Genomic DNA, 24,375 nt, shown 5'->3' with positions numbered 1-24,375 from the left:
ACAAAATGGCGCTCTGATGTTTGTTGGAACAAACGAATTCTTAGGAAGGCAGAGAATGGAGACAAGTCCCCAATTAGGGAAGCAACCTTTAATTTACACTCAGGAAACATACTATTTGATCATTAATCCATATGTTTGCATTTTAAAAGAAATATATTCCTCACTGTCCAGAAAGGAGCATTTGGGATCAATGGAAACTGAAGAGACACTTTATCCATCACACCTCCGAGTCTCTTAAAACTCATTGACATGTCTGAGTCTGTACTTCCAACAACTTTTCCCCATCCCTTTGTTTATTCTCATTGTCACCTCCCCCTGTCCGCCCACGGTCGTCTTTCTCTATTCCCTTAGAAGGATGAGTATACTTCCTTCATGGTTCCAAACCATTCTTTCCTCCCCATCTCTCTCACCAATGGTGATTTCTTTAGAAACACACAATCCTCTTTTCTCCCACCCAGATAATGTCTATCTAACTCCTTCCATCAATAGTTCTTGTTGAGGTGGGTAGCGGGTTTCCGGTATGGAGTCAGGGTAGGATTTAGGACCCTTAAGTGTGTTTGGTACTGAAAGGGAGATGTAACCATCTCTCATAGGTGTGGCTATACTAGGAAAAAACAAACAATGGGACTGGGTTAGTATATTCTTGCCAAGAATCTAGTTCTCCAACAATGCCTAGAATCCTATCCTAAGACGGTTCCATGTTTTGAATTCTAGGAAATTTATCCTGATCGGTCATGTGCCCAACCAGTATCTTCTAAATTATATGAAGACTTCTGAGAAGGTTCTGGTTATTTCTCCTGCTCCAGATTCTCTCTAAAGAAGAGTAGGAAGTCAGCCTCCCTCCACTTGGCCATTCACATGCTTTTCCCTAGTTAAGATGGTGTTTTTCATGATCACCACTTGCTTCCTCCTCCTTCTCCTCAACTTGTACTTATTTTCGTCCATCATTTGGCACTTCTGATGGGCTACCTTGTAATTCTACTTATATCATTATTTTACATTCTATGTCTTGTCTTTATAATCAGATCAAAAATTCTTCAAAGGTTAAGATAACAATTTATACTTATTACTATTTTCTTTTCTCCTAGTAGAAATATCATACAAAATACTCAGTGAACATTTGTTGTGTGAATGAATTAATTAATGAGAACATTAATTAATCATCACAGGCTCTGCAAGATTCTTAGGCAAGCTAGATATCTCTGGAAGTTTTTGACTGTACCATGTCCAACCTGGTAAAATGTGGGTACAGAGAGTAGGAACAGAGATGCATTTTGGTTGTCTGAAAATCATCACAAGTTGTGCAGGCCACATTTTCAAATGGGATCCAATTTCATCTGTCCCCAAAAACCTCAGAAAGGGGATTGAGTGAGGGTGTGAAGAGATTCACTTGGGTGTGAGACCTCTTTTTGAGCTGAATCTCTCTTGGCTTTCAGAGAAACTAAGAGAGAAAGAAACAAACCATCTGCAAAAAGAAGTGCACTGAGATTGGAAGGCCTATGGTTCTCAAACTGCACACAAGGATCTGTCCCTAGGCAGCGACAGGACAACTGAGAATGGTAAGATGAGGGCGTTGGGAGTCCACAAGCTGGAAGCTCTCATCTTCCCCCCAAAAGGCTCTCAAGCCTGCTGAGAAGAAGCCATTTTGCTGTGTGGGAGGGTCAACCTGCCACTGCGGAACATGGGAAGGCTTGGCAGGCAGCTAGCCTGTGGGAAACTTCTTTGGGATGGAGGGTTTCAATCAGCCATATGCCACTTGGAGGTGGAACAGACACTAAGGCTTTCAGTGTTACATGAAGATGAGGTGGATTATGACTCAAAAAATTACTTTTTATATGGCATTTTGATCATCCGAAGGTAATCTGTGGTTATGCACACCATTTGCTAAACACAGTTCTTCAAATGATCACACAAACAACAGTGCAATGCGGAGTCCCACTGCCTTGGTTCAAATCCTACCCTCCCTGCTTAATAGCCAGTGTGGTTTGGATAAATTACTTAACTATTCTCAGCTTTCTCATCTGTAAAATGGAGTGACAGTTCTACGCTTTTCATAGGGAGGTTGCGGGAATCAAACAGCTTAACGTCTGAAAAGTGCTGAGACCAGACCTTGGCTTGGAGCCAAGTTCATTTGGGAATTTTAAAATGTATGCTTCATTTGCAATGTGACCTTCAATTTAACCATAATTCTCTGAAGGTGGATTACAGAAGAAATGGTCTCTTCCACCGAAAATGAACAGAACATTCATATATTTTGCCTCTGGTTAACAGATGCTCTGTCACAAACAAGATCAATTTTGGAAACGGACATACACATCAAAAATACCCTTGGGCATTAAGGAGACAGCATCTTTGTCTTCAAAATGGTTCGGAGAGTCAGCACTTACTCGATGTACTTGAGAGAGATTTTCTGCGTTTGCTTGGTCGTCACGGTTGCGATGTACATTTGCAGTGCTGCCAGCCTCAGGGCTATGTCATATTTCAGCTCCGGCCCAAACCTCTCCTGAACGACATCGTTACAACTCTGAAAAGACACCAGCAGAGGGCGCAGCTTGTCAAAGGATGCATCATGTCGCCTTAGAGTGACACGCGTTTCTTCTGTGTCCCACCTTCACTTCCACATGAAAGTGAAGTGACTGTGTTAGTCACTCAGTTGTGTTCGACTCTTTGCGACCCCCACGGACTGTAGTCCACCAGGTTCCTCTGTCCATGGGATTCTCCAGGCAACAATACTGGAGTGGGTTGCCATTCCCTTCTCCAGGGGATCTTTCTGACCCAGGGATTGAACCTGGGTCTCCTGAATTGCAGGCAGATTCTTTACCATGTGAGCCACCAGGGAAGCTGCTTGGAATTGAGTCAGTATTTAAGTATACGCACACAGACCACACAAACATTGAACATTCATCACGAGCGAGCTGCTAATTAAATATTTAGCTTTTTGTAAAAATAACGAGGAATTTAGGAATGGAATTCCCAAACACAGGTGTCACGACTGAAAACGTGAAACCCTGGTAGCATGATGCGGCTTGTGGAGCTAGACTATCGGGATTGGAATCCTGGGTTCCAATCCTCTTTCTCCATTTTCACCGTGTGACCTTGGGGAAGCCCCTTAATTGTTCTGTACCTCAGTTTCCTCTTCTGTGACTTGGGGATAATACTCCCCATTCACTGAGTTGTGACGAGGATTAAATGAGTTAACAAGATAAAGCCCTTAGAACTCCATCTAATAAATCGGAAGCTCTCATACATGTTAAGAGCTGTCATCAGCAACATCACCCTCTTCCTAGCATCCAGAGAGGCTGCAGGGAGGCAGAATTAGAAGGCGATGGAGAGCAGCAGCTCTGGACCTACACCTGCTTGGGAGTCCTGGCTTCACTATGGCTACTTCTGTGTATAACCTTCAAGCAGTTAACTTTGCTCTTGCAGCCTCAGTTTACTCATCTGTACAATGGGAATTCATACTAACAACGTGGCCAGAGTAGGCAGGGGGTGAGGATGTGAGATGCACACTTTGTCACAGTGCCTTGGTGCATTCTGTGGGGGGTGGCTCTTGAAATTGCCAGTCCGTTCCAGTGGGGAGTGCCCTCACTGTGACTTTGAGGGAGTCTCTTGGCTTTATTTTGTTCACATGTAAAAGGGCAACACCTAACTCACAGGGTTTGGGGTGAGCATCAGATTGAAGAGGTGCTGAGAGGGTGCTGTAACATGCCAAGCCCTCCAGGACCACACGGTTTGAGGGTGCCATTCTTACTTCCTCATGGATCAAACACTGAACCAAATGGTGATGAGAAACATCGTCCCGTATAAGCATAGTATGCGTGTGTGTTTACTTATCTTTGTTATGGGAAACTAAACTCTTGGGCTAAAAAACACAGCCTCTTTCTCCCTTCTTTTATTCTTCGCCTTGCCTCCCAAAAGATTTCAAACGGAAAACTGTATCAGGACTTGCTTGGCTCTTTTTTGAGTAAGTACATTTATGACCACTTCATGCATTGATTTGACTGAATGGGAACATGTACTCTTGCAAAGGTCCATCTAGTCAAGGCTATGGTTTTTCCAGTGGTCATGTATGTATGTGAGAGTTGGACTATAAAGAAAGCTGAGCGTCAAAGAATTGATGCTTTTGAACTGTGGTGTTGGATAAGACTCTTCAGAGTCCCTTGGACTGCAAGGAGATCCAACTTGTCATTCCTAAAGGAAATCAGTCCTGAATATTCATCAGAAGGACTGATGCTGAAGCTGAAACTTCAATACTTTGGCCACCTGATATGAAGAACCGACTAGCTGGAAAAGACTCTGATGCTGGGAAAGATTGAAGGCAGGAGGAGAAGGGGATGACAGAGGATGAGATGGGTGGATGGCATCACCCACTCAATGGACATGAGTTTGAGTAAACTCTGGGAGTTGGTGATGGACAGGGAGGCCTGGTGTGCTGCAGTCCATGGGGTTACAAAGAGTCAGACACGACTGAAGGACTGAACTGAACTGATGGTTTCTGCCCTTTGAATACCTCCCCATGCCGCTCTGGCGCTATGGAGGTATGCCCTGCCCACCTGCTCTGGCTGTCTGCCTCTCAACCCACCCCTCACCCCCAAGAGTGAAGCCACATTCCCTCCCCTCCATTCTTCATATGCTTTTCCTTCTCCACTTCTTAAAAGTCTACATCTATCTGGACTGGACTTCACTCTGGTTGGAAATGGGTGTGATTAGAGGCAGGAGACAGGGTGGCTCTGAAGGAAGACAGCCTCTGGGAGCAATTCCAAGCTGCCATTTTGTTTTTGTGGGCTTAGATTTACCAGTTATTTCCAAGAGCTCAGGACTGTCCACAATGGGGCACCATGCATTTCAGGGTCCAGTTAGGGTCATTTTGAGGGATAGGGTGCCAGGCCATAAAAGGCATTCAAAGAACCAGTTTTTTTTTTTTTAATATAAATTACTTTATTTTAGGACTGCTAAAAGGACTTGCCCAACAGATGTGAAACAGGATTTTAGCATAGAATTTAGAGACAAAAGGTCTAAGTGGGATCCTAGGCTCTTTCAACCACTAATCAAATGACTTTGGACCTGGCATTCCATCTCTCTTGAGTCTCAGTTTTCTTATCTGAAAAAAAAAATTAAGCTAACAACAGCTAACTCTCAAGGTTGCTAGTATACCTGTGAGGATGTTTCATGATACGGACTGTGCTTTATAAAGGTGAGTCATCACTATCACTTCTCAGAATTGCAACCGAGGTTGTTGTTTCCCACTCCTGTATTTAACCAGACTTCTGGGTGAATTTTTTTGTCTAGGTGATTAGTCACTAATTACATTATATAATTAGTTCAGACTGATCCCAGAGAACTACTGTGACATATGACTTATACATATTTTTGGTACAAATTATTCATTTATTACTCTCAAGTGCATTATTTAAAATAGTTACGCATGCAAATGGCGGTTGCTGATTTGCTTAACAGAGATCTCAACAGACTCCACTTTAGACCTACAAAAATTCATTTATAATGAACATGTGAGATACTAAAAAAAAAAATACTGCTAAAGTGTTTGAACACATTTTGTAACCTGATTATCCTGTTTACCAATTGGTGTACCATCTTTTTAAAAACTAGATGGTGGACAGTAAAATGTCAGCAGAGCTTATTATAATTATGAATTAGAAGAGTCTGGATTATTAGGGCTTAGTGTTATTAGATATGCTAAAATCTGTAAAATACTTCATGGTCCATTAATGGTTAAGACATTTCTATATATTATCACTAAACCTCTGTGGTCATTGTCATGGCTCACCTCATCAATGGCCACTGCCCTCAGTAAGAGCTCACTAAGTTGAATTGATTTTTGGCTGTGTAATGTGATAGACACTGTTTCTATTTCCTCTTTTGTTCTCTAGGCTAATTTTATTGCATCCTTTTAGTACCTTAAAATCAACACTTGGGACATAGAACCATTTGCAGATCCATGGACTCATGCTAGACACATACGTAATTTTAGACAGACTGCATGTTGTATGATACAAGGCATTTTGAAACAGGGGTCTAAGTCCAAGAAATTTTCATTTCCTGTTCTCAGTGAAGGATAAATGAGATGATGATAGATTAATTTTGGTCTCTATCACCCACCATAACATGGTCCCCACCCCTGCCCCACCACCCATCACTGGCTACTCCTTGAAGGAATAGCTAATCCACCAGCCAAGCAACACACAAGCAGAAATATCTTCAGTCTTCAGCTAGTCCCAGGGCAAGAGTCCCAGCAGGTTTTCCTGTTCTCAGGACAGTTCCACAGGTATAAAGGATGTATCTTTGGAATAAGAAAGATCTCCATGAACTGCATTAGATTTGAGTAAACAGACTTAAATAGAACCATGCTTAGCAGTACTCCCAGGGTACTTAAAAGGTCTCCCCTCCCCAAGACAAACACAACTGTGTTCTTCTTTTAGAAATGCAATAAATTTGTGATGTTTAAAACAGAAGCCGAGTAAATGGTTTTAAAGCATCATCTTGTTAATGGGATGAGTATATAATTATAGAGAATGACAACTGAATGCATATCACGTTCTACAGCCATGCACTGATAGGCACCTGTAACTATGTATTTGCAACTAATAAGCTTAAAACATAGTATATGTGATGTGAGTTGCAGTGGCAGAGCCCTGGGTCAGTTCTCAGTAGGAATATGGGGAAGATGCAGTAACAGGTCAGCTGAGAATCAGGCTGTCCCATGGACTCAGGTCTGGGTTACCTGGCCTTTGGGGAAGAGGGAATATTGTTGAGGGGTCCAGGGAACCAAAGTTTAACATTTAAGGAAGCCGAACTCATGGCAGTTCATTGATCTGGATAGAAAATGGAGTGAAGTGCACCGTACATCTATTTGGAGTAGGATTACCTTTTCCTGATGATTGCGGTTTATCTACATGAACAGTAAACATCCTCAGTTCAGTTCAGTTCAGTCGCTCAGTCATATCTGACTCTTTGCAACCCCATGAAATGCAGCACACCAGGCCTCCCTGTCCATCACCATCTCCCCGAGTTCACTCAGACTCACATCCATCGAGTCAGTGATGCCATCCAGCTATCTCATCCTCTGTCATCCCCTTCTCCTCCTGCCCCCAATCCTTCCCAGCATCAGAGTCTTTTCCAATGAGTCAATTCTTCACATGAGGTGGCCAAAGTACTGCAGTTTCAGCTTTAGCATCATTCCTTCCAAAGAAATCCCAGGGCTAATCTCCTTCAGAATGGATTGGTTGGATCTCCTTGCAGTCCAAGGGACTCTCAAGAGTCTTCTCCAACACCACAGTTCAAAAGCATCAATTCTTCGGTGCTCAGCCTTCTTCACAGTCTAACTCTCACATCCATACATGACCACTGGAAAAATCATAGCCTTGACTAGACGGACCTTCAGTTCAGTTCAGTTCAGTCGCTCAGTTGTGTCCGACTCTTTGTGACCCCATGAATCGCAGCACACCAGGCCTCCCTGTCCAACACCATCTCCCGGAGTTCACCCAGACTCACGTCCATCGAGTCAGTGATGCCATCCAGCCATCTCATCCTTGGTCGTCCCCTTCTCCTCCTGCCCCCAATCCCTTCCAGCATCAAAGTCTTTTCCAATGAGTCAACCCTTCGCATGAGGTGGCCAAAGTACTGGAGCCTCAGCCTCAGCATCATTCCTTCCAAAGATATCCCAGGGCTAATCTCCTTCAGAATGGACTGGTTGGATCTCCTTGAAGTCCAAGGGACTCTCAAGAGTTTTCTCCAACACCACAGTTCAAAAGCATCAATTCTTCAGCGCTCAGCCTTCTTCACAGTCCAACTCTCACATCCATACATGACTACTGAAAAAACTATAGCCTTGACTAGATGGACCTTAGTTGGCAAATTAATGTCTCTGCTTTTGAATATGCTATCTAGGTTGGTCATAACTTTTCTTCCAAGGAGTAAACGTCTTTTAATTTCATGGCTGCAGTCACCATCTGCAGTGATCTTGGAGCCCCAAAAAATAAAGTCTGATACTGTTTCCACTGTTTTCCCATCTATTTTCCATGAAGTGATGGGACTGGATGCCATGATCTTCGTTTTCTGAATGTTGAGCTTTAAGCCAACTTTTTCACTCTCCACTTTCACTTTCATCAAGAGGCTTTTTAGTTCCTTTTCACTTTCTGCCATAAGGGTGGTGTCATCTGCACATCTGAGGTTATTGATATTTCTCCCAGCAATCTTGATTCCAGCTTGTGTTTCTTCCAGCCCAGCGTTTCTCATGATGTACTCTGCATAGAAGTGAAATAAGCAGGGTGACAATATACAGCCTTGACGTACTCCTTTTCCTATTTGAAACCAGTCTGTTGTTCCATGTCCAGTTCTAACTGTTGCTTCCTGACCTGCATACAGATTTCCCAAGAGGCAGGTCAGGTGGTCTAGTATTCCCATCTCTTTCAGAATTTTCCACAGTTTATTGTGATCCACACAGTCAAAGGCTTTGGCATAGTCAATCAAGCAGAAATAGATGTTTTTCTGGAACTCTCTTGCTTTTTCCATGATCCAGCGGATGTTGGCATTTTGATCTCTGGTTCCTCTGCCTTTTCTAAAACCAGCTTGAACATCAGGGAGTTCACGGTTCACGTATTGATGAAGCCTGGCTTGGAGAACTTTGAGCATTACTTTACTAGTGTGTGAGATGAGTGCAATTGTGTGGTAGTTTGAGCATTCTTTGGCATTGCCTTTCTTTGGGATTGGAATGAAAACTGACCTTTTCCAGTCCTGTGGCCACTGCTGAGTTTTCCAGATTTGCTGGCATATTGAGTGCAGCACTTTCACAGCATTATCTTTCAGCATTTGAAATAGCTCAACTGGAATGCCATCACCTCCACTAGCTTTGTTCATAGTGATGCTTTCTAAGGCCCACTTGACTTCACATACCAGGATGTCTGGCTCTAGATGAGTGATCACACCATAGTGATTATCTGGGTTGTGAAGATCTTTTTCGTACAGTTCTTCTGTGTATTCTTGCCACCTCTTCTTAATATCTTCTGCTTCTGTTAGGTCCATACCATTTCCGTCCTTTATCGAGCCCATCTTTGCATGAAATGTTCCCTTGGTATCTCTAATTTTCTTGAAGAGATCTCTAGTCTTTCCCATTCTGTTGTTTTCCTCTATTTCTTTGCATTGATCGCTGAGGAAGGCTTTCTTATGTCTTCTTGCTATTCTTTGGAACTCTGCATTCAGATGCTTATATCTTTCCTTTTCTCCTTTGCTTTTCGCCTCTCTTCTTTTCACAGCTATTTGTAAGGCCTCCTCAGACAGCCATTTTGCTTTTTTGCATTTCTTTTCCATGGGGATGGTCTTGATCCCTGTCTCCTGTACAGTGTCACGAACCTCATTCCATAGTTCATCAGGCATCTATCAGATCTAGGCCCTTAAATCTATTTCTCACTTCCACTGTATAATCATAAGGGATTTGATTTAGGTCATACCTGACTGGTCTAGCGGTTTTCCCTACATTCTTCAATTTAAGTCTGCATTTGTTAATAAGGAGTTCATGATATGAGCCACAGTCAGCTCCTGGTCTTGTTTTTGTTGACTGCATAGAGCGTCTCCATCTTTGGCTGCAAAGAATATAATCAATCTGATTTTGGTGTTGACCATTTGGTGATGTCCATGTGTAGAGTCTTCTCTTGCATTGTTGGAAGAGGGTGTTTGCTATGACCAATGCATTTTCTTGGCAAAACTCTGTTAGTCTTTGCCCTGCTTCATTCCACATTCAGCTCTAAATACCATAGTTTCCTCCAAAGAGGTGGGACACATTTAACAGTGTGAGTGCCCTCGTTGGTTGAAATATTCCAGTATGTTCTGCTTTTCTTCTCCCACTTAATTTCTGCTCTCCAGGGCTTATTGCTACTTAATTTGTCACTATTCCTAACCTTTGACATTTATCTTTTCTACATCTCTCTGCCAACTTCTATTTTCTTTTCACACCCAACTTTTTAAAGATCACAAAAGCTTTGCAGTGTACAAGTAAATACTAGGAATAGTAAAACGAATACCAGTTTATCAACTACCCAGAGTAAAGGAATATTTCTTTTCTTTTTCCTACATTCTTTGCTTTGTATTTCTTACTTAGGGCTCCAGCAACCTTTGACTTAACAGATATCCCCTAGCCAAAGAGAGCAGCACTTTTTTTTACCTCCTTTTTCTGTTGGGGGAAGGTTACATTAAGGTTTACAACCTCTTTGAGTAATTCTAATGTATATGCTTAAGTATTAGGTAAGTGGGTTCTTACTGTTTAATGTGATTATATTGGTAATTTAAGAGTAATGGGAAGCAGTTATAGAGAAATATAGGAATATTGCCTAAATATCAAGTGGATCAATTCCCTTTGGGACTAACTAGGAAAGATTCTCATTTCTGAAAGCCTTATTTTTTAAAAAATTATATCCCAGAATCAGACAGAGACTGCAAAACATACTATCTTCTTAAAGTTTTACTGCCTTGAAATTAGTAATTCTACTACAATGAATATCATGATGTTTTAGAACAATCTAAGCACCAAATAAATGAATGAACAAAATACATAAATAAAAGAGAAGGGAATTCTTACAGGAGAATGCCAATGAATAACTGAAGAAGAAATAATGGAATTAGGCAAATCATTTTCAACCATTACAATAATAATATTATTATGATTTGGGCAAGCATCATCAATGAATACTAAAATGAACAGGTGAAATGATAAAAAGGGAGTTGCAAAGTGACTTTCTGCAAAGTACTTATTAACTAGAAAAGGGAAAGTAGTAATTTCTGGAAAACGTCACTTAATGCTTATGTTGACAAGAGTCAATGTGTAAAACTTCCTAGAAAAAAAAAGAGGCAGTGTGAACCTTACCACAAAGGGGACAGAATGATACCATGTGCTTGCTGATACAATGCACTACAGAGGGCATGGAGTCACTTGTGTTGCTTTTCTGACCCCAGTGCAGAGCTGCATCTAATCACGAGAAAACATCAGAGAAACCCAAATTGAGGGATTTCTACAAAATAACTGATCAGCATTCTGCAAAACTGTCAAGGTTGTGAAAATTAAAGAAAGGCTGAGGTGAGGCATGCTCCAGATTGAAGGAGACTAAAGTGACATGCCAACTAAATACAAAATGAGATCCTAGAGTGGATCCTACACTAGAAAAAAATTGATATAGAGGACAGTTTTAGGACAATGGGCAAACTTTGGATATAAAACTGTAGATCACATAATGGAAATGTATCAGTGTCACATTTGCTTATTTGGTTAATTGTGTAATGATTATATTGGAAAATGTCCTCGTTACTACAAAATACACTGACATATTTTGGGGTAAATGAGTATGGTTTTAGTAACTGACATTCATATGGTTTAGAAAAAATATTGTGTGTGGTGGGGGCCGAGGAGAATGTGTGCACACACTGAAGATAAGAATAATGTGGTATAATGGGAATAACTGGTGAATCTAGGTGACGGATATGAAAGAGTTCATCTACTACTCTTGCCATTTTTTCACAAGGATGAAATCAAAATCAAGTGAAAATTTTCAAAGCACTATGGAACTTTACTCAATATTTTATAATAACCTATTAAGGCAAGAGATCTGAAAAAAATATATATATATATATACTTTATATATAAATATATATATATAACTGAATCGCTGTGCTATACACCTGAAACATGATATTGTGAATCAACTATACTTCAATTTAAAATAAAAGCACCATGGAATCCTTTTATAATACATTAAGCTTGTGGGGGGTGAGGGATGAAGAGAAAGAAGATCCCAAATGAAAGAATTCAGGGAGGCAAACCCCACAGTCTATTCATCCCACAATGTTAGTATGAAACATGCCCCAGTTATCACGTACCTGAACGTACAGATACTCAAAAGCAACTGGATCTCGCCTTAAAAGGTCAATTGGATCCTTTGGGACAAAGCTGATTCGGAAAAGACATCTCATCTTATGGGAGCTGGGCCTCTGGGTCACCTAGAAGAACAGACCAATGACGAGACTGCTTCAGTGCTGGCAGAAAGGTCTGTGGGCCAGAAGCAAAGGCAGCTTTCTCTGGACACTGAAGAAGGAAGTGGTTGAGGTTATTTTAGTAACTATCATCCATATTCATTCCCTGAAAACTGCACACACCTATGACTTAGGTCATGTTCCCCCACAGCAGTCCCTGAAACGAGGGACTTCAAAAAGGAACTGTTCCCAGTAGAGGCCAGTGAGGGAGCTGAGGAAGGAGACCAGACAGCAGAGGCACCAGCTCAGGCCAGCTCAGCAGAGGCGGCTGTGGGGTGTCCCGGGGGGACTCTGGTGGGAAGCTTACCCCATGGGTCCCCTGGCTGCACAGATAAGTCACTGGTTTTGGCCTCTCCCGGGGGGATTTGAGTTTCCAGGTATGGACAGGATGGGTGCCAGCTGTCTGAGGGCAGTCCTCTGAAGATGCTGGCTGTTGTAAGTGACAGTCACACACTCAAGGGAGGCTGGGGGCAGGGCGCAAAAGGAGCCCCAGGGGAAAAGCGCAGAGACTGTCTTATCAGTCTCTGATAAACTACTACTGTTTATCACTGCATACCACTGTCATGGGTTTCTCCCTTAGGCTCTAGGATGACGGTAGCAGTGAAAACGTGACAGTGACAACCTGCATGATACCCAACTGAAAGGCTGGGGGACAATCGTTCTGGCCTAGTCACTAAATCTGGAGTCCACAAGTTTCCAAAACTACCCTAATTTCTACTCTCATGAATTTTCAGATTGTTCAAAGGGGCTGAGAATATAATATAGGTCCTTCATGGTTAAGGACCGTGGATCCTTCTGAGTTGCTTTCCTTTCCCCCAGCACAATGTGTGACACCTGCTAGGTCTTAGTTTCTTAATTCTTTCTGTAACAAAAGGGAATCAGTCAATGGACAGTAGGTGGTTCACATACAGCTGAATGAATGAAAGACACTGGACTTTAAGAAAAAAGGTAAAAAATAAAATAAAAACAAAAAAATATTTTAAAAAAGAAGGTATATTTAACTTCCCTTAAAGAGGAGGTCAGTGCAATGAAATTAAAAGTGTGCAGCACGAACCCACACAGTTGTTTGACTTGTAGCTTTGTGCATCTGGGTGTACGTTCTGATGCACTTGCATGTAGTTTGATGCACTTGTAACTACTATTCTGAAGCAGAAAAATCTGGCAAAAAAAAATGTTTGTGAACTGTTATTTAAAAGTTCAAAATATGATGGGGATTTCCTTGATGGTCCAGTGGTTACTACTCTGTGCTTCCACTACAGGGGGGCACGGGTTCAATTCCTTAGAGGAAATAAGGTTGGACATGCTGTAGCAGACAAAAAGTAAATAAATAAATACAAGTTCAAAATAGAGAGTTTCCTGGATTTCACTGCTGTTGGGTGAGTTCAATCCCTGTCAGGGAATTGAGATCCTGCAAGCTGTGCAGTGAAGCCAAAAAAAGAAAAGAAAAAGAAAAACATGTTCAAAAGAAAAATAGTATTAATAACAGCTTCATTGAATCCCTGGTTTCCATGCGCACACACTCATACACACACACACACACACACACACACACACACACACACACTGAGAATTTACATCGCTGACTCTGCTATACAGAAGAATTTCAAAGGAAAAACACATCCCATATGTAAAGGGACACTGGGCAACCTGAGAACCAGCTTTCCAGCTGTGGGCAGGATTGCAAAACTGAGCGAACTCAGGAGCCCATAAGCTCTAGGCTGGTCATCACTGGCTGATCATAAAGCAAACCAGGAAGGAGGATATGTGGGACCCTAAGAGAACTGGGTGCTGGCAGGGCTGCTGTTGCATATAACAGTGACGTCACAGGGTGTTTTGTCAGAAGATCTGCTCTGATGGTAGAAAGTCAGGGGTCATCGTATCTCTGGCTCCTTTAATTAGTGGTAGAGACTGGGGTTCGATCCCTGGCTCGAGAAGATCCTCTGGAGAAGGAAATGGCAACCCACTCCAGTATTCTTGCCTGGAGCATCCCTTGGACAGAAGAGCCTGCGAACCACTGTCCATGGGGTCGCAAAGAGTCAGACACGACTTAGTGACTAACAGTCTCACTTTTCACAATCTGTCCTGAATTTTCCATAAGCCACCTTGAGTCTATTTTTATCAGTAGTAGGTTACACTAGTTTTGGGAAATAAATGAATGGAATGCAAAAGCATGCTTTCAGTTCAGTTCTGTTCAGTCAGTCATGTCTGACTCTTTGCGACCCCATGAATCGCAGCACGCCAGGCCTCCTTGTCCATCACCAACTCCCCGAGTTCACTCAGACTCACGTCCATCGAGTCAGTGATGCCATCCAGCCATCTCATCCTCTGTCATCCCCTTCTCCTCCTGCCCCCAATCCCTCCCAGCATCAGAGTCTTTTCCAATGAGTCAACTCTTCCCATGTAGTGGCCAAAGTACTGGAGTTTCAGCTTTAGCATCATTTTCCAAAGAAATCCCAGGGCTGATCTCCTTCAGAATGGACTGGTTGGATCTCCTTGCAGTCCAAGGGACTCTCAAGAGTCTTCTCCAACACCACAGTTCAAAAGCATCAATTCTTTGGCACTCAGCCTTCTTCACAGTCCAACTCTCATATCCATATATGACTACTGGAATACCTTGACTAGACGGACCTTAGTCGGCAAAGTAATATCTCTGCTTTTGAATATGCTATCTAGGTTGGTCATAACTTTTCTTCCAAGGAGTAAGCGTCTTTTAATTTCATGGCTGCAGTCACCATCTGCAGTTAGACTCATTAAAAATGGCAGTCCATAAGAGTTACAGTCTCTAAAACAAGCAAAAAACCCAAATTCTTGGAAATTTTAGGTAGTATGTAAATAACAATATTATTTTCTAGATAGAAGTTTAGTGTCAAACTGCTAAAAATTCAGGTAGAGTTGCTTAGCAGTTCCTTGGGGGTTTTCATCACAGGTAAATGTTTTAAAACAATTTTTGTTATTGGACATATTTCTTATACTTACTCCTCCTTTCTATCATGCCTATAAATATTTTACGGGTCAAGTTTTCAAATGTATTGAATTCAAAGGCATATAGCCAATTTGTTTCAGGATATTTATACTGTCAATTTTCTGTCTAGAGAGAATATTCAAGTTTCAGCACTTTGTTATTAGTTGTGATGAAAGACAAAACAAAGCGTCTTTTAGAAAGATAAGGGGAGAATCATCGTTAGAGGGCTTTTGTTTCCTTCTAATGTTTTAAGAGGAATTTAAAAATTGGAAATCAACCTAGAATGAGAAGTTGTGATTACCTAGCATCAGAGAAGATTTTTGAAAGAATCTCTAGGTGGTAGATGGAAGTTCTGGGGGAAGGCAGAAATAGAAATATCAAAAAGTTGTGGGAGGTTTCCATTAGACTCATAGTAACTGGCTGTCCACCCACATCCCCTTGGCATTTACTGCTCCAAGGTGAAGGCTGGTACTGCAAACACCTGTGATCATCTGCCAGTCCAGGGCAAACCAGCACAGCCAGGGAGTAGCTGTCCTTGGGAGAAGCCCACCCCCAATTATGGACAGGATGTTAGCAGACAAAACCCCAGTCCCCTTTCCCGTTGAGGGGGATACCTCTGAGGCATGCTCTCTTCTGGTTCCCAGTGTCCCCAGTGGGACTGAGCTCCAGCTGTCCACAATGGAAACTGGCTTGAAAACATTCTTTAGTGGCACCCCCTTATCCCATTTCCCCTCCTATTCCTCTCCCAGTATTTCCCAGTGTCGCCTCCCAAATAAACCACTGGAGTCCAAATCCTTGTCTAAAGATTGGCTTATGGGGGAACTCAGCAAAACACTGGCCTTTCACATGTGGGACTCTGTATATCAGGTGTCATTCCCCTATACGGCAAATATATCAAGGGTCATTACCCAATAACGACGACTATATTAGGGACCATTCCCCTATAATGATGAATATATCACGAGTCGTTCCCCTATAATGACAAACGTCATTCCCATACAACGAATAAAAAAGTCATCTGGTTCCAAGTGTGTTTTGGTATAATAACAAACAATAATAAACAATTAGATGAGATTTAAAATATCAACAGGTAGATAAAAATAAAAGGTCAAGTTTAGAGAGAGGAATATAAATGAACACAAATACTGACTTTGTAAGAAAGTCATCACATTAAGTTTTATTGAATCGAGAGAGTTGAGGATACCTCCAGGTCCCGATGTATGGCTTTTAATTGTATGACAACCAAAAAGCAACTAAGCATGATGACACTTTTTGCTACTCCATCCATGTGGGGGTAACTTGACTGCCTGCCTCTCCTGGTGTCTGCTCACACCCCTGTGCAAAAAGTCCCCTCTTCGTTGAACTCTCCTACATAAGAGAAATTTGGTGAAATCCCTTGTACATACAACAAAGACCATGCCTGTGTGGAATCACAGGGAAAGTCACGGTGCTGTGCTGAGTTCAGCAGCCAAGCAGCCTGCCTGGCTCCCCAGCTAACAGATGGGGGTGGCACCTTGGTGACCAGGAGCTGGGACACATTGAAAAGTGAAGTTGCTCAGTTGCGTCCAACTCTTTGTGACCCCATGGACTGTAGCCCACCAGGCTCCTCCATCCATGGGATTTTCCAGGCAAGAGTACTGGAGTGGGGTGCCACTGCCTTCTCCAGGGGATCTTCCTGATCCAGGGATCGAAGCTGGGTCTCCTGCATTGCAGGCAGACGCTTTACCATCTGAGCCACCAGGAAAGCCCCCTGAGCCACCAGGGACACATTGGTGGGTTACATATTTATAGTGGGCAGGACTGGGTCAGGGATTTCAGGCTTCCAAAAAAAAACTCCAAGGTAGGCACTCGGAACTTAAAAGAACGAAATACGATTTGGGCTTCATTTAAATCATCTCAGAAAGCATTTCTTTTTAATAGTTTCTAGAGATCAATTATTGGAACAGGTGAATAAGTCATTACCATCACATAACATATAATTCTGCAGAGCCACCGCCCCCAGTGAGTCACTGCTGAGCCTTTGACAATTCTGCCTGTGAGAGCAACTGACAGTCTATGAAAAATTGACGAAAAGGGAAACATCACCTTGAGGTGTAAAATCCATTATGAATGCCAGCACTTCCTTTAGTCGGGCTGCCCAGGACTGTGGGGAAGGTGCTGAAACGATTCAAGGACAAGGGAGCTCGGGGCTGGGTGGCCTCTGCTCGGCCAGGCAGCGTGGACCACAGGTAGCATTCACGCACCTGAGTTAGGGTCTCCTGTTCATGAAGCAAAAGCAGCTTTGTTCCAGCCCCTTCTGTCCTCTGCTCCAGCATGAGGGAGAAATGTTCGATGCCTTTGATGGAGAGCTTCTCTTGAAGGGTTAAGATGACATCCTTACAGAGGAAACATTGAAGATATGTGATCAAAATCAAGGTAGCCTTTTTAGATTCTACATATAAATGACCTTATATGCAAAACAGAAGCAGACCCACAGACATAGAAAACAAACTTGTGGTGATCAAAGGGGAGAGGGGGAGGGATAAATTAAGAGATTACAATTAACCTATGCACCCTACTATATATAAAATAGATGACCAACAAGGACCTAGTGTGTAGCACAGGGAACTCTGTTCAATGTTTTGTACTTATCTCTAAGGGAAAAGAATCTGAAAAACAATATATATAGATATATACATATCTATATCTCTCTATATAAGTGAATCACAGTACTGTACTCCTGAAACTAACATAAGATTGTACATCAATTCTACTTCAATTAAAAACCAATCCAGGTACCCTCTGGAGTTAGTAGTCAAGACAGCCAAGGAGTTTACCATGACTAAAAAGTGTACAAATAGGCTGATTTTTCTGTTTTGTACCTTTGATTGATTCTTAAGCTTGATGCTCCAAAGACCCCCTGAAAGATATAGATATGGGGCCTTCTTTCTCTGCTTGCCCTTTTCCTGGCCAACCCCCCCACCCCAGTTCTTTATGGACTTCAGACACGGAGAAGCAGTCTGGTACATGGCTGGAAGAGGATCTTACCTATCACCTAAGGTCTTAGAGAGCGTGGCCACAGATCGTGCAGTGGAGTTGGCTCAGACACCCTCATTCTAAATGGGGAGGCAACTGAACCATCCCTGAAAGCGGTCTACCCCAGGGCTTGGCCTGCAGGCCAAATCCAGCTGGAACCCAGTCTCACTCATCTCTTTATATATGGGCTACTTTTGTGCTCTGCCTGGGCAGACCTGAAACTGGTGGCAATGGAGACTGTGTGGCCTGGGAAGCCCCAAATATCTGCTATCTATCTGACTCATGGCAGAAAAAAGAAAAAGCTTGCCAACCCCTCTGTAAGCGTACATGGTGGTAGTAAGGAAATGGGTTCTGCAAACAGTCGGGTTTCTGTATCCGCTGGCAGCTTAGGGCCAGTTACTTCCCTTTGAGGTACCTTAGTGTCCTTGTCTGTCAACCAGGGATCATAAAGATATCTGCTGCAGAACAGATACCAGGACTACACGAATTCATAGACCATACAGATTACAGCACTGCTTGGCACACAGTTAGGGTATCAAGTTGATAAAAGAAATTTTCACATAATGAGGTCTTGGGAAGTCATTCCAGCTTATGCATGAGTTAACCTGAATTTTGCTAACTCGAACAGTCTGTCTGTGGCCTATCAAACATTGTGCACCTGCTTTAATTATTAAAGTAAAGGGCCCATTGACCAGAAGTCATGAATGCCTAGGTTAAAAATAAAGATGAAATGTATCCTTTCCTGGGATGCCAATGCTGGTCTTTCTCTGATGATAGGACTCCCTACCTGGGTGGCAAGGCCAGATTGATTCGTTGTGTACATGCTGGTCTGGGTTTGTTTTGAAATTCTGAAGCAATGTATTGCTGACCTGTTTAATGTTCTTTTTTTCTGACAAGATATAAAACTGTGCTGAAAACCATGCTTTTCCTAAAGCATTCTGGGAAGCTGGCTTCAGGTCTATAGTCCTCAGTTTGGCTCAAATAAAAATGTTTTCTATTCTGATTTTTGATTGTTTATTGATTATTTTCATTGATGTAACAATATACATATATCAGCTTCTATTTTAAATCTTTGAGGAGGGTACAATAAACAAGCTGTGTCAGTAATCCTTTATACAATTAAACACTTATGATCAGAAAGGTGTTCTATACACAAACACAAGTGTACTGCAATGCAAACAAATGTCGTCAACCATTACTTTTTCATGTACTTGAAAACAAGTAAATGATCTCTCTTCAAAGATAATTAATACTCAGATGCTGAAAATCTCATAGAGCAGTGGTGTTCCACCCAGAGAAATTTTGCCCCACAGCAACATTTGGCAATTTCTGGAGATACTTTTGGTTGTCACACTGGGGTTGGGGATGCTATTAGCATGAAAGGAATTATCTGGTCCAAAGTATCGCCAATGTCAAGAGAGAGAAACCCCTGCCATAGAGAAAAAGAAAAAATTTAAATTGATCTTTCTTGAGGTTTTGATTTTTCTCTGTGGATCGTTTTAAATTTATTCAGGCCCCTTTAAAACAAAGATCCCCACAACTACTCACCAGGAAAAAAAATCATTCAACAGAAATTCCATGACTATTATGAATTTCATAAAGGGATTCTCTTTCAGAATTTTTGCTCAAGTCTCAGAAAAAAACAAAACCAGCCTCTGTGTGGCAACACATTCTTTATAAAACATTTTTCTGAATCACCGGGAAGGACATGTGATAACAATAACATTACCCTATTGTGAATCTGTAAGCAAAAATTTTGGCAATTTTTCTTAAACAGTGTCATATCCCTTTCACACCTATACGATTTCCATTTTATGCCTACCAGGCTGCATCTATTGTGATAATAAGGCTATTAGGCATAAGCTAAGCTAACTTTAATTTGATGTGAATTCTTCACATTGCTCCCCATCTTCTCACTGTCATCTGCCATTCTCAGGGAAATCAAACTTCGTCTGTGGTGGGTTCCTATAATAAAGAGGCCAGAAGGAATTAACAATAGGGCTCTCTCTCTTTTTTTAGGGCTCTCTTTTAAATTTATTTCAGTTAAGAAATGCATTCAAATCTTCACCCATATCTTCAGATGGGTAAGGGGTCCAATGGCAATGAGCTTTTCTGACCAGTTGGTATCATAGAACAAGACACAATATCAGAGGGAGTATCTCTTTGGAGTTAGGTCAGGGGTCTTCAAACTAGAGCCTGGCCCTTTCATTTCAAATCTGGCCATGGCCATTTATTTATATATTTTTATCTGTGTAGTAAAGGATTAGTCTTGCCTAAAGAAAGGTTTGCTTCTTTGCCCCTGGCTCTTGGGAGGTAACCTTTAAGCTCTTGGCAGGTCCTGCTTGATAGGGGTGTTTTTGTTCATTGGGGAGTCTTGGGCTATAATGGATAGTCTATGGGATTTATGGTGGAGATTTATGGGTATGGGATTTATAAATGGGATTTATGGTGGGGGCCTTGAGTCATGTGCTATCAGCTTATCTCTGGAGGGTCAGGGTACTAAGGTCAGCCACACAGGTGGGCAGCTGTGTTTAAGTGGCCAATCTCCAATAAAATTTCTGACCATCAAGGCTTGGGCAAGCTTCTCCGGTTGGCAGAACTCTGTGCGTTTTGTTATAGGTCAGTGCCAGGAGAAATAAACATTGCTGGCACAACTTCATTGGGGGAATATGGCTGCGAGCTCTCTGCCTGCTCTCTGCTGCCCTGGGCATCTTCTCCCCTTGTTGATTCTTATGTGTAGGCTTCCATTGTGATAAACTGTAACTGTGAGTATACCAATTAGCTGCGTTCTGTAAGTCCTTTGAGTGACCTTCTGAACCTACCTGTCTCTGGCTACTTTCATGGTACAACAACTGAGTCAAGTAGTTGCAGCAGAGAACAGCTGGCCCACAAAGCTTAAAATATTCACTCTGCGGTCCTTTCCAGGAAAAGTTTGCTGACCTCTAAGTTACTTGATCAATAATTGGAGTCACATCTCCCCATAAATTGATTTTGAGTAGGAAAAAAAGGAAAAGGACTTTTTCAGTCATCACCACTTAAAATTAGCAGTCTTATACAAAGGAAGTTAATATTTCATCTGCAATGACTTAAAGGTGATTTAAATGCTACATCATCAATCTAATATTGTCTGCTCTATTACCTGCTAAATCACTACCTATTTAAAGCAATTCAGAACAAGCTGCTTGTGGTAGCATAGCAATAAGAACACACAGCAAGTTGGCCTTGGCAGAAATGATTCCACTCATAAGGTATATGCTGATTAATTAAAAAAAATAATGAGAATTAGAGGCTGACTATTGATAGACATTTTTAATATAAAATGTATATTCTCTTGATACTTTATGATACAGCTCATCACTAGGTATCTTTTATTTTTACCTCAATAAAATCTTTTTTATTGTGTCATTTGAAGAAAGCCTAATTTAGGCTGATGGAACATTAGGGAGGAATCAATTTCTGAACACTCTTTTGCCCAATAAAATAGTGAATATGCACTTTTTTCCCCCAGGAAGGAAACATGGGGGAAACAAATCCATACGCTTTGTAATAATCCCCATTAGGGAGAACTCACCTGTGGTTCTGAAATAAGAGGATTGCTCTGTGACTCCTCTTTTCACCCCTGCCCTAAAAGCAGGACTCACTTCTGCCTTTTTATGTATCGTTTCCATGAAATTGGTTACAGCAATTCAAAGTAAATGTTATCTTTACATTATTCTATCCCTTATTTTTGCTGGACACTAAAGTAGAAGGCATTTAATTAACAGCTAACATCTTAATCTTCTCTGTGGCTGACATGGCTGAGAAATCATGCTGGCTTTGGGCAGGGTGCCAAGGCTTCTTGGTGACAGTCACACTATTTTAATTAATTTTCAACTGCATTAAAATGACTAGTCCTAGTATTTCATGACTGATAGCATATTATATTGGTTTGCAACACAGAGCAGAATCTTCTTCATTTAAATTTTTTGTTTGGGTCTGTATTTAAGTATTCACACACTACTGTATTTGGAAACAACCAAAACAATCTCAGATATAAACAGATAATTCTAAATGAAGCTATACCCACACAAAACTCACAGTGGGACTTTCATGTGATACCTGGTAGTCTCCAGGTACAGAGTTCAGTGGGTCCTCTTACCTTTATGGAGGTGCTGGAGTCAAAGCGAAATGATTTGGTTTGCCCATTTTCCAGATAGACTTTCAGGACATTTGGCATAAAAAGAAGTGAATTATCCTTAACAGTTTCCTATTTAACAAACAAACAAACAAACAAAAAAAAAAGAGTCACACATCAGTCGAATTAGGATTCTGCCCCTTGTAGAAGCAGCAATTTATTGTAATCACAACATACAAAAAAAATCAAACTTTCTAAGGCAAACCAAACTATCCCTCTGGTGATATCTGAATTCAGTTGTTTATAGCAAAATTCTTCTCCTCTAGCTACAGATAACTCAGTTGATTCAACTGAAAGACCTTTTCCTATCAGAAGATCAATCAGATGAGGCTTTATTTTAAATTAATTTAAATCAAGGCCTCCCACTGCAAAGCACAATAACAGAAATAATTCCTTTGTAATTAAAGCACAATGTTTGGGACCACAAGGCCAGATTTTAGCAGAGCAACATGTCTTGAGCAGAATCAGACCAGAAATGATGATGTTTCACGTGATGCCTGTTGGCAGGAGTCATGATGGCAAATCATAAACATTAATAAGCTTCGAGTTTAAAGTAATTTTGCGAAATGATTTTTAAGCCACTTAGACATGTTCCTTGGGCTTCCCTGGTGGGTCAGCTGGTAAAGAATCGGCCTGCAATGCTGGAGACCTGGGTTTGATTCCCTGGGCAGGGAAGATCCCCTGGAGAAGGGAAAGGCTACCCACTCTAGTATTCTGGCCTGGAGAATACCATGAACTGTATAGTCCATGGGGTCACAAAAAGTCAGACATGAATGAGTGGCATGTTCCTTAAACTCCAAGGGATACATGAGTTAAAATAAAACACTGTAACAAACAGATAACTTAAAAGTAAGTCAAAAGAGATACTTGAAACACAACCAAAAGTAAATAAAAGAAATGTGTTTCTTTGAATTCTCTTTAACTGGAAGTAGGGAGGGATGAAATGGGGAATAAGAAGCCAAAGTGGGTGAGTTCCACAAACATGTGGTTGGTCAAGAAGTCTTAGGAATGGAGGGAAAGCCAGCAATCATGAAAGCATAAGTCCCTTGTGTTGCAGATGAGGAAATGGAGACCAGATGGCCACAGATTTGCTAATGTCCATCAGTTGGTCCAAGAGAATTCAGTTTCCAGGTATGCCTGAAAAAGGCTTTGGCCTTTCACTTCCTGTTTCTTTCTCTGACTCCCCTCTCCTCCTCTCTACTCCTATGGGTTTCACACATGACTTTCCTGCTGCCTTATTCATTGAGTGAGTGAGGCTCCATGTCTAAAAGGAAGGCCACACAATGACTCAGAAGAGCAAGAGGAGACTGGAAAGGAAGCCAGTCACAGGCTGAGCAGCAGACAAGAGACTGAATGTCCCTGCCATGTTCAAGCCTGTGGTTAGTCCATGGCGGATGAAGGAGATGATCGACCCCCAGAGCTGTCCTATATCCTACGTCCAAGCGGAACAGATGCAGGGCAGCAAGTTTTGGCAAGAAGACACTTGCACCATGAGTGCCTTGCCAAGGATCTGAAGGCTTGTATCTTCAAATTCACATCCAGGACCACCCTCAGGGAAGAGTCTGTGGCCCATACCAAGTATATCATGGATGCCATTTTATCCCTGTAAGTTTACTTAAACAACAATACCTCAACACCAAAAGCTGGCACTTCAAAGGTCCAAAAAATATGAGTGCCCTGGAGGGTAGCTTTCTAAAAACTAAAAACACTAGGCTCGGGAGAGGGAGAGGGTGGGATGATTTGGGAGAATGGCATTGAAACATGTATACTATCAGGTAAGAATCGAATCGCCAGTCTATGTCCGATGCAGGATACAGCATGCTTGGGGCTGGTGCACGGTGATGACCCAGAGAGATGTTATGGGGAGGGAGGTGGGTTCATGTTTGGGAACACATGTACACCCGTGGTGGATTCAAGTCAATGTATGGCAAAACCAATACAGTATTGTAAAGTAAAATAAAGTAAAAAAATAAAAATTAAAAAAAAATAAAAACACTAGGCTTTATTTTTGGGGAGAAAACTGAAAATAAGCATGCCATCAATAGTTGCATTATTCATTTTGAAGATCAATTATGTGCCTGAGTAGCCATGATTCCTATCAAGACTTATTGATGGAGGTTTGAGCAGTATTTCCTCAGTCCTGGTTGAATACAGGAGACTTTTCCATCATTTTAACTTCTTTCCATTT

The 24,375-nt window shown here is 41.7% G+C and overlaps 1 protein-coding gene across 2 annotated transcripts in view; it reads right to left on the bottom strand.

Moving 5' to 3' along the window:
* FRMPD4 (FERM and PDZ domain containing 4) overlaps nt 1-24,375 on the bottom strand; it is a 219,702-nt gene that overhangs the window by 30,083 nt on the left and 165,244 nt on the right. For both annotated transcript variants that reach the window (XM_042241812.2, XM_060407979.1), the window contains exons 6-9: nt 22,152-22,259; nt 17,242-17,373; nt 11,884-12,003; nt 2,388-2,524 (exon numbers count right to left, since the gene is read on the bottom strand). In XM_042241812.2, the coding sequence (XP_042097746.1) occupies nt 2,388-2,524; nt 11,884-12,003; nt 17,242-17,373; nt 22,152-22,259 (497 nt within the window). The remainder of the gene's footprint in view (nt 1-2,387; nt 2,525-11,883; nt 12,004-17,241; nt 17,374-22,151; nt 22,260-24,375) is intronic.

The sequence above is a fragment of the Ovis aries genome, chromosome X (genome assembly GCF_016772045.2).
Source record: "Ovis aries strain OAR_USU_Benz2616 breed Rambouillet chromosome X, ARS-UI_Ramb_v3.0, whole genome shotgun sequence".
In the NCBI taxonomy this organism is placed as follows: Eukaryota; Metazoa; Chordata; class Mammalia; order Artiodactyla; family Bovidae; genus Ovis; species Ovis aries.
The sequence above is the reverse complement of the archived record's forward strand: the minus strand, read 5'-3'. Positions and strand labels throughout refer to the sequence as shown.